Below are 13,606 nucleotides of genomic sequence, written 5' to 3'. Positions count from 1 at the left end.
ATGAGAACATGCCATACATTGGGTGTTCCGTAGATGGCATTTTCACATGCAAATGTCACACTTCAAAAGTTATTGAAGTGAAATGTCCATATTCAGCACGCTTTGACAACCCAAAAGATGTGGCAGAAGATAAATCTCATAAGAATGATTATTACCATCAAATACAAGGACAAATGGGTATTTATGGACTTGACAAATGTGACCTAGTGATTTACACTACCAAAGGAATATGTGTAACAACTGTAGACTTTGACCCAATTTCTTTCAATAACATGGTAACAAAACTAGATAAATTTTATAGAGAACACTTACTTCCATATGCTATCAGTATTTGGAGAACATGTGACAACGAATTATAAATACAAATACTCATCACATTAGTCAAACATGTACAATTCTTCTTATTTATTTATGTACACCTACTCCATAGATGGTGATTAACTATTGTTATGCGGTCCGTCTGTCCGTCCCACATTTCCCTTGAATTGCATTTTATATCTTGGCAAGTCTAACAAAGGACACAGCATGATTAATGATCTTGGATAACAGTAAAACAAGAAGCCAGTGAATGAACTCAAGTTATATTGATTGAAGGATAAGGAGTTCTTTCTTCTTAAGACAACATACTACATACAAAAAATGTATGTTGTTTTCTTTTGTGTTAGGTTTCTGTATCATTAGTATTGGGAAAGTTGAAATAGGTGATAAGACATACATATGCACAACTTGGATAATTGTCCCATTAGCAATCATAACATTTCATATTTTTATGTAAAAAAGTAAACCATTTAGATAAAACAATTAACATGATTGATTTATTCATTTTACAAGCTGTTCATCCAAGTTGCATAACATTGCACATACTTTTACTACCTCACTGTAGATAGGCTTCATACGCAAAGGAATTATTCCCTGTAAAATAGCAAATTTTTTTAACCTTCCAATGGCTCTCTCAACATGAATTCTTGCCCTTGCTATTCTGCGAGTCTTAGTGGTTGCATTACTGCACATTTGTTTGCCAAAAGAGAAAGGTGGAATGTTCAGTGTGCCACCTTTAAAAGCTAATTCCCCCCTTATTAAAAAACCTCTGTCTGCCATAATATCATCGCCAAATTGTATGTTATCTAAAAATCCTGAATCTTGAACAATTTTTTTGTCAGAAATACTGCCAGTGAATAAATCAGATACGAAACTAAAAGTACCATTTGGAGTTATTCCCACTAGGCATTTGAATGTGTTGTGGTGTTTGTATTGTGAATAGGTTATTCGTTGTGCTGAAGGAAGACTTGGTCGTTGTGTGAAGAACTCTGTACAGTCAATGATACATCTGGTTTTAGGGAAATACTTAAAACATTTGGGTAGTTTATTTCTTATTTGCTCCATAGATGACCATCTAATAAGAAAATTTAACTCATGGCTCACTAAGTTGATCCAGGTGTTAAATATTCTACTGACACTACTTTCTGACATACCAAACATATTCCCAAGTGACTTGGTATCGAAACCCCTTCTTAAACGTATAAGTGTGATTGCTAATTCCTCTTTGATAGTCAACAATCTCTTTGGACCAGGCTTCAATGTCTACAGAAAAGAAAAAAAACATTTCAATATTTATACATTATGAATATATACAATGTACTGGCATCTTCTTATATATATGAAAGGTGCAAAATCAATGAAATAAATCATGTTTTTGTTTGTCAGTTTGCTGTCTGTGCAAATTTGATTATCACAAACAGAGTAGGTTACAGTGACCTGAATCAGTAATGTTTTATGACACGTCAAGCAAATTATTGATCAGCACCTCTACAATAAAATTGAGAATGGAAATGGGGAATGTGCCAAAGAGACAACAACCCGACCATAGAAAAAAAACAACAGCAGAAGGTCACCAACAGGTCTTCAATGTAGCGAGAAATACCCGCACCCGGAGGCGTCCTTCAACTGGCCCCTAAACAAATATATACTAGTTCAGTGATAATGAACGCCATACTAATTTCCAAATTGTACACAAGAAACTAACATTAAAATAATACAAGACTTACAAAGGTCAGAGGCTCCTGACTTGGGACATATTTTCCTTCAATTTGAACTCGTTTTTTAAAAACATTGAAAAATATACATGTAGTATCAAATATTAAACAGGTATATATAAAAAATAGATGTGGTATGAGACAACTCTCCACAAGAGACCAAAATGACACAGAAATTAACAACTATAGGTTATCGTACAGCCTTCAACAATGAGTGAAGTCCATACAGCATAGTATGGTGGTCACTTAAACTATTGTTTACTAAGCTACAATTAACAAATTGAGTGAGACAACTCTGTCAGAAAACCAAATGAAGTATAGGGAATCTTAGCCTTATGTCAGTAACATGGCATTTCACGTAGAGCTGCGAAGTGGAAATAATATGGCTGTTTTAACACAAATAAATCCATAAGTATTTACCTCACTACTTTCCCTTTCATTTGTGTTAACACTGTGCCAGTAAACCATGTTTCTAGTTTTGTCCTGAAGAAAACTAAATAACCATGTGAACATGGCTAAAGACAATCCTGTAAAAAAAATCTGCTTTTGTAACTACCATATTGTAAATGAATATCTTGTTAGTTGCTTTTTTCACATTGAGGAAAAATCTTAAACTTACTAGCTTTCTAGAAGATGGTCTTTATATCTTATATTTAAACATATTAAAATATAGGTAATCTGAATTTTATTAACTGTTTCGTCCCTGCCAAGGGTACTCGTCAGGTGGTTTTATATATAAATGTACAAATTGATTATTGGACATATATATATATATGTTGGCTGCCACGACAGTTATTAATATATTCATAGTACAGTGGTTCACTATACATTAATTAAAAGTGTTACAAATACAGAACTACTGATATAATCTAAGACTCTGTTATGATCTGATGTGTATCTGGGTTTTTTTTTGTCTCAAATGTTAATGTCATGAAGATCAAATCAGTACTTGTAATTGACCTAACAAGCTTAGTACCTTGAATTTTTTTTACCTGTATAAAAATTGGAAGTCTTGTCACTTTTGAATATATCGTCCATGATGAACTGCCTCTTAAACTCTCCCCTATCTTTAAAGCAACCATCACTGTATGGTGACATATCATCAAATGAAATCTCTGTCTGCACTGACACACTGTTTGTCTGTATTTTGACTTTTTGTTCCACAGGCTTTGTATAACTATGATCACCTGCAGGAAATGAAAGGCGAAAAATATCTTAGTCTCAAGTAGTTTTATACTTTTCACATGTTTAACGTATTGTACAGATTCTATTCACTCACTAAACTGTACTCGTGTCAGACCTAAACAAGTAAATCAATTGAGAAAAGCATGCAACTTGGGTTACAGTCAATCCACCCCCCTTTTTTCTTCAGTTTGGTGTGATGACTTACAACATGTATAATCAGTCAATGCCTTGCTATTTCAAAATATGTAAATATATATATATATATATATACCACTCATTACCTTTCAATTCTTCACAGGAATGTGCTGTTGCCTGAAGAGGTTGGTCTGTTGGTGTGTTATTTTCAACAATAACATATGCCTGAACATCTATCCATACTTCAGTTTGAGTTTTAGTGGGCGTGGTCATGATGGTTTTGGTCATAGCTCTGTCAAAGGGAAGTTTCCGCGACTTGTGCACTACTTGATTTGATAGGGTTGCTATGGTTGGGTACGGATGCATGGCTGTAGGTCTTCCGTCAATAAAATGTTTGCTGCATACATAGGCATGTTTGTTGACATTAGCAACGGTGTCATTTTTCCTGCCACAAGCTTTTACCCACTGCAGAGTTTCTTGCATTCTTGTTTTTTGCTTCGGTATAGGGAAGAATTCAACTCCTGACATATGCGGTTTATCTTTGTACCGGTCATCGCTGTTGCATGTTCCCCAAACACAACGTTTTACCATATTGTTTGTAACTTTGTTTATGTTTTCGCGGTTTAGGGACTTGTCGGGTATCACGTGACGTTGGCCGCTTACGTTGCGCATAACCGCTTACATCAAATATAATATGAAAGTCGACTATTACAACAGAGAAATGTTTATATAAATAGCACATAACATAAATCTTCATACGTAATCCAGCCGAATGTCTTTTTTAAAATGAGGTCCATGAACATGGTTTAGAGTCAAATAAGTCTGAATGATAAAAATGCCTTTTTTTTTTAATGAAAATACACTTTTCTGAATTAACATTCACCAGAAACAAAACAAAAAAAACTAAAAATTTAAAAACCAGGATGTTTTTTAATATTTCATAAGCTCTATGACCATTTATCATTTGTAAACACATAAGAATGGAACACACAATTATATATGATTGTTAAATAAAGGGCTGCGCTTTAGCGCATGATACGCTCGTTGTTTGAAAAACGACGGGCGTTTAAAAATGGCAAAAAGACTACAATGACAATGAGGAGCAGCAAGAAGATAACAGGGAAAGTGAAGATGGTGAAAGTGACTCTACTGAAAGTTATGATCTAAATGAGGAAGTAGGTGATGAAAGTAAGGATTTCATTGATGATGAAGATAAAGATTTCATTGATGATGAGGAGGCCTCTTCTGAGAATGAAAATGAGGAATTTTCTGATGATGAGGACAGTGATTACAGTGAAGTAGACACTGATGATTAAACCTAGTTCAGCTTTTCAATATTTAGCATAAAAACAAATATCATTGACATTGGCATATAACATAGAAGTCTTCAATGCAATATAAGGAAAGTGATATATGATTATGGGTTTTAGTAATTCTATGGCTGATTTCCAAATTTTATAAAAATGGTGCTTAATATGGTGGATAATGATTATTACCTTTTTATTGTTTAGAATATTCACAAGATGATCATATTCATAAATGTTTAAGAGACTTGATTTCCTTATTTTGTTCATAAAATGACACCCTTTAACATTTAAGGAATATTTAGTCACATGTTAGGATTTTCATGTTGTCACTTGTTCACTTATTATGTGCTATTGTAGACTAGTTATGTTTAATAACATTTTTTATTGCGCTCAACCCTTCCACCGAAACCGAACTCTATAAAAAAGCTGCAATGCTAAGGTATCATTTGTGATTTCAATTGCAACCAATTTTAACAAGAGTAAAACATCCTATATGCAAAAACAGTATTTGATTTTTATCCATAGCTTAGATAGTAAAAATGTTATCATAAAATGATATATGCCTCAGGGAACAGTTAGTATCTCAGGGACTGCTAATGTGCTTTCATCCTTGCAACCATTCAATAATAGTTCAAACGTATGACATTCATGAAATCTATTTTTTACAAGAAATTTAATGTTTTAAATTGAACTAAAGATTTTACAAATTTTATGTTTTCATCAGATTTAATTAAGTATTATTTGTTACATCAATAGATATAAACAATTCACCAAAGTTTCATGGACATTGGTGAAAGCCTTTTTGAGTTATTGTCCGAAGTGTTAAAAATCCCTCCTTTTTTTTATGAATAAAGCCCAATAAATCCAAAACTTAAAATCTGAAATTTATAAAGATTGAAAGGGAGCTTACATTAATAAATATAAACAATTCACCAAAGTTTCATGGACATTGGTGAAAGCCTTTTTGAGTTATTGTCCGAAGTGTTAAAAATCCCCCTTTTTTATGAATAAAGCCCCATTAATCCAAAACCTAACATCTGAAATTTATAAAAATTAAAAGGGAGCTTACATCAATAGATATAAACAATTCACCAAAGTTTCATGAACATTGGTAAAAGCCTTTTTGAGTTATTGTCCGAAGTGTTGAAAATCCCCCCTTTTTTATGAATAAAGCCCCATAAATCCAAAACTTAAAATCTGAAATTAAAAACAAAACGAAAGGGAGCTTACGTCAATAGATATAAATAATTCACTTAAGTTTCATGGAAATTGGTGAAAGTGTTTTTGAGTTATTGTCCGAAGTGTGGACGACGGACGGACAGACGGACGGACGGATGGACAACGGTATACCATAATACGTCCCGTCTAAAAGACGGACGTATAAAAAGTATACAAATCTTTCACATCTTTGCAATGAAATATATTATGACGGTATATAAGAAGGACAATGCTTATTTTATGTTTTTTTTTGTCATTTGACACCCACAAATGTCATTCGATACGAAAAACTATAAGATTGCATTATCTCTAACATAATTATGATTTTTATAGAATATATTATTAAAATGTTTGGTTCAAGATAGCAGTTATATGTTTTAAGATACTTAACCTGCTGTTTCAAGTTATGTCATATCATCACACCTTGTTTTCATTCAGAGACGAAAGGGCTTATACAATGAAACATGGCTTTAGTTTATTCATCGTTGAACACTGTATGATTAACTTAGGTGATAGACGATTAACAATAGCAAAGCAATAAGCATCACAATTCAAAATATACTCCAGGATGAATGTACATATGAAGGAAAAGAGACATTGTCATAGTTAGTTTACTAGATTGTTTACCCTTGATAAATACTTTGCTCAATAACAAAACAACACTTTGATGTTGTCAAATGTTTTTTCCTGCAGTATTACCTTCGGTGTTCAGTCAATGTACATGATATGTCTATACTCATTATAAACTCAGATATTAATACTCTATATTATTGATATGTAACTTACACCATTGGCAAGTACCTTAACTAAACATTCTTGGTTTACTAACCGTTGAAATAAAATATACAATGTCTTAAGGGCAGTTTCTCTTGCAGAAAAGGTAGAAATGAAAGAAAAGTAAAATCGTTTGTATACAAGAATGAACAATGTTGTAAACGATCAACTGTAGTATTTTGAAATGCGAAGAAGTTTTTGAATTGCGATATAATTGTAAAATATGAGCGGTTATATTTTTCTTTTATGAAAAAAAATGAGCAGGAAACTAGAAATAGGTGAAATTTACTTTAAGCTAGAATATGTCCAATTTATGTTTTAAAGGGAGATAATCAAATTAAGTAAATGGGGAAGATTTTATATTAGATAAATGCTCGATGTTAGAGTATATTCATTTTTACAATAAATTCATTTTCAGATGATACTATTAGATTATAACATGGCATTTTTCATATCAGATGTATCATCAGGTTCATTATCTCTGATATGAAAAATAGCATGTTATGATCTTTTCATCATATCACGGGTGTCATTCGGTTTATCGAGAGAAACGATCGTGAAAGAATATCCAACGCTGGTCCAGTACTGCGAGACGATCGTGAAAAAGCTCTGGTACCGGATCGTGCATGAAAGAAATGTTATCGAGAAGACATATGCAAGATCAATAAATAATCTTCTTTTATTAATTACACGGACAAGTTTACAACAATATAAAACTGTTTGTCAAAATGGTTCAACATTATGATCAGAATCTGAAAAAAAAAATAGTTAAAAAAGTACATAGTTTTTACAAAACAACAAAAGGCAGATTTCTCCTCGACATTTCAATGACATCAAAAATGTAAGCAAACATGATTTTTTTCAAAAATTCGACTAATATAAACTTCTGTTTCCGATAAAGGCCATTTTATTTGAATGAATCGAGTGGTTCTCATAGTAATTTTGTATAAACATAATCTGAAACTTGGTAAAAAAAGGCAGTATTAACACAACAATGATATTTCGGATCATAAAAGATCACGTACCGCTTTTTAAAGATCGTGAAAAGGATAGCGAAAGATCTGATACCATGAAGACGTTCAAACCACTCTTCAATTATATAATAATTAATATTTGTTATTGGTTTTGAAAGAAACTAAACTGGTATGACTGACCGGGTCTCTTTTGTGGGTGAAGAGGGCTTTAATCGTGCAATGCCATTGGATCTAATTATCTTACAATACCACACAGACTTGATAAATTATTTCAATTTATCATATACTTAGCATTTATATGATAGCTTTTGGATATGTGTAATGAGCGGAAGTACACAAGCCATAATTTCCCACCCGGGCTGATAACCCACATCAGGTGCATCTCGTGCAGAAAACCCATAAAAGTGTCTCTCGTGCAAGTTACTTCCGGTATTTCCGGTATCAGTTGTTTACTTCTCAGTTGTGACGTCAGATATTTTTATAACGACGTCAAAATTTATGGGAAATTTTGTGGGGATATTTTAGTACTTGCTAACAAATGCCATTGACAATTATGAATTATTTTATAGTACAACAAACATGGAGTAATAATGATCATAAAACCCTACCAAATTTTCAATGTTTCAAAATACCTCTATAAAAGAATATGGAGGTAGTGCTGTTATTGTTGTTATAATGTTTTTGTTTGTTTTAGTTATTTTATTTGTTAATTTGCCGTACATAAACCAATTGTCGAAAGTATACGATAAAGAGATTAATACATGGCCTTGTCCATATCGGCCCGGGTATCATCCATTGACCCATATCAGCACCTCGACTACGTCTCAGGCTGATATAGTGGTCTCCGGATGGTACCCGGGCCGATATGGAAAAGACAATATGTATTAATCTCTATATATTCAGTTTATTTGTCCGTCTTTCATGTAAAGTAAATGTGTAACACATAAACAAACGACAACCACTGAATTACAGGCTCCTGACTTGGGACAGGCACATACATAGATAATGTGGCGGGGTTAAACATGATAGCGGGATCCCAACCCTTCCCCTTGCCTGGGACAGTTGTATAACAGTACAACATAAGAACGAACTATAAAAATCAGTTGAAAATGCTTAACTCATCAGATGGACAAAAATACAAATGGACGTAGCCGGGTACTTGTACATCCCAACAACAAAAGATCACTAGAAATTCAACATTAATGTAAAACAGAGATAAATCATTTGATTGACTCATTCGACCCACCAACAAAATCATTCTTTTACCGGTAAAAACAATATATATATTCTCAATATATAATAGAAAATGAAACAGACCTAGAAAAATCAAATTGCACGAGTTCGCTTTCTATTTCTATTTTTATTTATATTCATATCGCTGATATGACCACAGGAGTTTTTCGGAGGTCCCTCCGTCTATAGTTAGTACGATGGTGTCTAGACTAATATATACACAACACGAAGCTACATATTATCGAGTACATGCCCTGAAAATTTTTCATTTTAGAATTTTTATAATTTGGATACATGTTTTGCATTGTTATCGATCAAAAATGATAATTTAAGTCCAATCGGTGAACATGAATTTGAGATCATAAGGTCAGAACTTGTTTACGTGTACATTCAGGCGTTAAAAGGGCTTGTACAATGTACAATGACTTTGGCATGTACATAGTTTGACGCATATGTATAACTTAAATACAAGATAATAACAATTAAAAACACAAAAACATACACAAATAAAACAACTCAAGTATGATTTGAGATATCACTGAAAACAGATATAAATCAGCAAAATTAATTTACTTGATTATTCTTTCCTTCATAAATCCTTCATTTGACGCAATAACAAACCAATATATATGTGTTTTCAATGGGTTTTTCCTACTACTCTCGGTTTTCTTTTCACGTATTTAAAGTATAAATACTATATAAACTCGGATATTTAAACTTGATACTATTGGTATTTAAATCATATGATCATGACAGGTATCTATATATAAAATAAAATGGTACAATGACCGTTTTAATAAGATGCACACTGTCTTAATCGTAATAATTTTTTTTTAAATATTTGAAGGATGTGTAATTCAAACCAACTTCCTGAACTTTCTTTATCTAGGAAAGCTGAACCGTTAACTTTTGAATGCATAAAATACGCTAAAGCATGAAAGCTGCATGCCCAAAAACTTGATCTAAACAAATTTACATTAATAGTTTTCGTATTTTTTGCTTCGCTGAGTATGTTTTGAAATCAAACCTTTTACACTGTTTAAATATTGGTTTCTACCTATCTTGTATTTATAGTATAAAAGCGCCTCGGACGCATTGAATTATTAAACGTGTTGTTTTCAATTTTTCACACCACTGGATCGATACCTCTGCTGCTGGACTATTAGTCCCCTAGGGTATCATCAGCTCAGTAGTCAGTACTTCGGTACTGACATGATTTAACAAACCTTTCTAAAATTGTGCGTTTATAAAGGAGTAGGTTCAGTAAGACCCCTTTTTGGCCCCAAAATATAGCAGTTTTACAAAATTGTTAAAATGTAAACCTATAGTTATTTATTGGACAGTAGAATGCTTCTGCTACATACATATGGGCTGTTTTTGACAATACAATGCACATATATCCGGTACTAGCACCATTAAATCATCCTAAATTACTGAAATCCTCTTAATTCTAGCATTTTAGTTATTTTTTTAGACGGTTTTCGTGTAAAACGAAAGTGGCCGCATTCGTTTTCATCCTTAATATTGAAATGTAAGTTGTATTTTATGATAATACATAACATATATAAAGGTTGAGGATGAACACGGATGCGGCCACTTTCATTTTTACCAAAAACCATCTGAAAAGTGACATTTTTCGGCATATTAGGTAGATTTTTCATATTTGAGCTTGAATCGGATCGTTTTTAATGACTAAATCTGTCACAATCTTTCACATAAACTAATTAATTAAAATAAAATAGACACTTAAGTGTTTAAAAAGTGGTCAAAATCTTTCGTCAGATGAACCTGAAATTTGAAGCCAAAATCGGTCCTTAAATGTACCGGACCTACTCCTTTTGAAATTATTAAGACACTAAGGTTTCAACTCCCTCAGGCAAAGTTGACTTTAGATGCATTTGGCTATTTATTTTAGGTATTTTTGACATATAGCTCTTCGACGGTTTTGGTTCTTATACATCCTCGGATTTCAAATGTTTGGCTTTGAGCGTTCCTGATGAAGGTAAATCCTGAAAAGCGGTTCGGAAGCATTAAATTATTAAACGACATTTATTTTTAAATTTCTAAACAGTATTTTATTCAAATAGATTGAATTGTATTTTGCAAAGTCTATGTGAGTACTCTTCATAGAGAGAACACATCGTGTATGTATAACAAATAGTGGGTACAATCATAACATTATTGATCATTACGTAGTAGTTTATTCAATCAAAAGCACAAGTCACTTCGGAAACTGCATGAAGTTAACTGACATCATCACTAAAAAGTACAAAACTATTTTTATGAAAATACATAAATCATGTTTGGATGGCAGTGTTCATTATGTTTTGATTTACATAATTTTGGCGGCGAAAATAATGTAACTAAATATGATGTGAACAAATATTCATTTGGGAAATTTGGAACAAATCACTTATACATATGGACGGCCTTTTATAAGGATGTCTAATATCGGATCGATTGGGCTGGAGAAAAAATGGTTGATAAAAGCTTCTGTCATTATCGATTAATTTTCAAATATTTTCCCTTGCGAAAAATACGTTATATATACATACTTCTACTTATTCATGCTTGACTTGAATAGTTTTCTAATGATGCTCATTGAAATGATGGATAAGTATTTTTTCCATGAAAGAAGCTCTGCAAATAGAATCTTGAAGGTTTTCATAAAGCACTGCAACCATCGTTTGACGATGAGCATTGCCTGTTTCAATTTCAAACGAGGAAACAACAAGCGTAAATCTTTAACCTTAATCTTTTTATCTTTCATAGATAGTCAGGAAAGATCATGGTCGCGTGTCTAAATCTTTCGAAAAAATGACTTCAACTTTACCATTAAGAATACAGATATAAGACTAGTATCTCAATTGTTTGTAAAACAATTGAAAGGTCTTTCCTGTAAAAGTGATGTTTTCGTATTGTACTTTGTACGACCTTTCGTTTGATATACGACAAGCACACCTTCTGAAACTTTTCGCTTTTTACACTTAATGAACTCATCCGTCTACATTTTTGAGATCGGAATTATGATATATGGAACAGAGTAGATGAGCTTTCGTTTGATATGCGACAACACCATGTTCTTGAAAGTTTGATTTTTGCACTTAATAACCCTATCCAACAAATTTTTGGAGGTCGGGAATTTGATATTTCAAATGTACACATCATGACCTTTCATTTGATATACAACAACCCTACCTTAAAAAAACATTTATTTTTTGCACTCAATGACCCCATCCAACCCATTTTTGGGAGACGTCAATTTGAAATTTGAAATGTACGCTTTATGTTTTTTCATTTGATATGCGACAACCTTACCATCTGAGAAATTTGAATGTTTGCACTAAATGACCCCACCCGTCCCCCTGGGATGAAAAGGGGGTTTAAAATTTTCATTTCTGAGTAGAGTTTATTAAGACCTTCAATTTGATATATCAGATGACCCCATTTGACAAAGTGCAAATAATGATGCAATATCAATTATATAAATAGAAGTTATGAAACTTACAAAGCCAATGCAAAACTTGAAAATTTCAAATTGATTTTTTGGTGTGTTTTTCCATGGAATGTTTTTGGTATTTGGTCAAACATATAACTATGTCAACCTCTTCAATTTCTAAAACATTTTAAGTGGTAAGCTTTTGATGATTCAGAAATACATGCCTCCGCTCGAAAAACTTCAAACTGCATTATCTCTAAAACGACAATAGATATTTCAAATCTGTTAAATGATAAATGATCTACAGTTGAAGGACAACATTATAGAAAAAGAATTGGGACAATTTCAAAGTTCACCAAGGTCACAATTAATCTTCGAATATATGATGCAATACAAAACTTGAGAACCGGAAGTCGTAGAGACATGGGACTATCACCATTCAACTCAGGAACACTTGACCTTTCAAATATTACAAGGTCAAGGTCATAGTAAAATGTGAAGGTCAAGGTGAAATTTCATCATGACCTGACATTGACCTCAAATTGAAGGTCTTGAACTACTGATCATCTTTGCAGTTTATAGTAGGTTGATATCTGTTACCTTTAAAAAGATATACACACAATACTATACTTTTAAGAATCATCCCGTCGTAACTTTTGAACAGACAGTCGGACTTTTTTGAGGTCAGTGTATAAAATGTAGAGCTCGTCGAGAGGAACATTTTATACGCTGTAAATATGCAGCAAACTCTTATTGTTTTCTTAATATAAAAGCTTGAAATTGCAGCGTAATTTTTTTTTGCACTCGGTGACCTTTGACCTTGGGTGCAAATTAAAGGTCACATGAACTTAAGATTATTGGTGTAGGTCCCAAGTCTTTACGACTTCCGGTTCTCGAGATACAATTTTTCAAAAATTGTTTATATTTTTTCAAGGGAAATAACTCCTTATAAGGGTTAACAACAAATAATGGTATATGTTAATTAACATTGCCATCTGGTCCTGTACATGTTGCCGTTTTCAAATCGATTCTATCTTGAATACTTTTTGAGAAAAATTTAAAAGAAAGAAATTGTTTCAAGGGGACATAACTCTCATAGGGAATGATGAAATCCTTAGCAGCCTCATATGGTAACACATCATGATGAGATCTAACTATTGTCCAAATAAGGTCATAATATCTTCAAAAACACGAGGGGGGGCATGTCGAAAAAACCAATAAAAGGGAGATAACTTCTAACGGGGATGATGAAATCCTACACAGCCTCATCTGGTAATACTTCATGAAGAGGTCTACCGATGGTCCATA

General features: G+C 32.7%; 2 protein-coding genes across 2 annotated transcripts; one reads left to right on the top strand and one right to left on the bottom strand.

The window, feature by feature from the left end:
- The first annotated feature begins 8 nt into the window (after positions 1-8).
- On the top strand, positions 9-359 carry LOC139510869 (uncharacterized). The gene has a single exon (XM_071297411.1). It carries the CDS (start codon positions 9-11, stop codon positions 357-359), a length of 351 nt encoding a protein of 116 aa, XP_071153512.1.
- Positions 360-801: 442 nt separating this feature from the next.
- Positions 802-3,944, bottom strand: LOC139510868 (uncharacterized). Its single transcript, XM_071297410.1, has 4 exons — positions 3,500-3,944; positions 3,026-3,220; positions 2,454-2,560; positions 802-1,581 (listed from the first exon to the last, which is right to left on the bottom strand). The coding sequence occupies exons 1-4, from the start codon at positions 3,942-3,944 to the stop codon at positions 820-822; spliced, it is 1,509 nt and encodes a 502-aa protein (XP_071153511.1). The 3' UTR covers positions 802-819.
- Positions 3,945-13,606: the final 9,662 nt, after the last annotated feature.

Source organism: Mytilus edulis, chromosome 2, assembly GCF_963676685.1.
Source record: "Mytilus edulis chromosome 2, xbMytEdul2.2, whole genome shotgun sequence".
NCBI classification, from domain to species: Eukaryota; Metazoa; Mollusca; class Bivalvia; order Mytilida; family Mytilidae; genus Mytilus; species Mytilus edulis.
This window is presented reverse-complemented; position numbering and strand designations above follow the sequence as displayed.

Bases quoted from the DNA above. Each gene is read 5' to 3' on its own strand.
- LOC139510869 (XM_071297411.1), top strand. From the start codon at position 9: ATGCCATACATTGGGTGTTCCGTAGATGGCATTTTCACATGCAAATGT.
- LOC139510868 (XM_071297410.1), bottom strand. From the start codon at position 3,944: ATGGTAAAACGTTGTGTTTGGGGAACATGCAACAGCGATGACCGGTAC. The intron at 3,221-3,499 runs GTAATGAGTGGT...CATTTCCTGCAG, and splicing joins TTCCTGTGAAGAATTGAAAG to GTGATCATAGTTATACAAAG. The intron at 1,582-2,453 runs GTAAATACTTAT...TCTTTTCTGTAG, and splicing joins ATGAAAGGGAAAGTAGTGAG to ACATTGAAGCCTGGTCCAAA.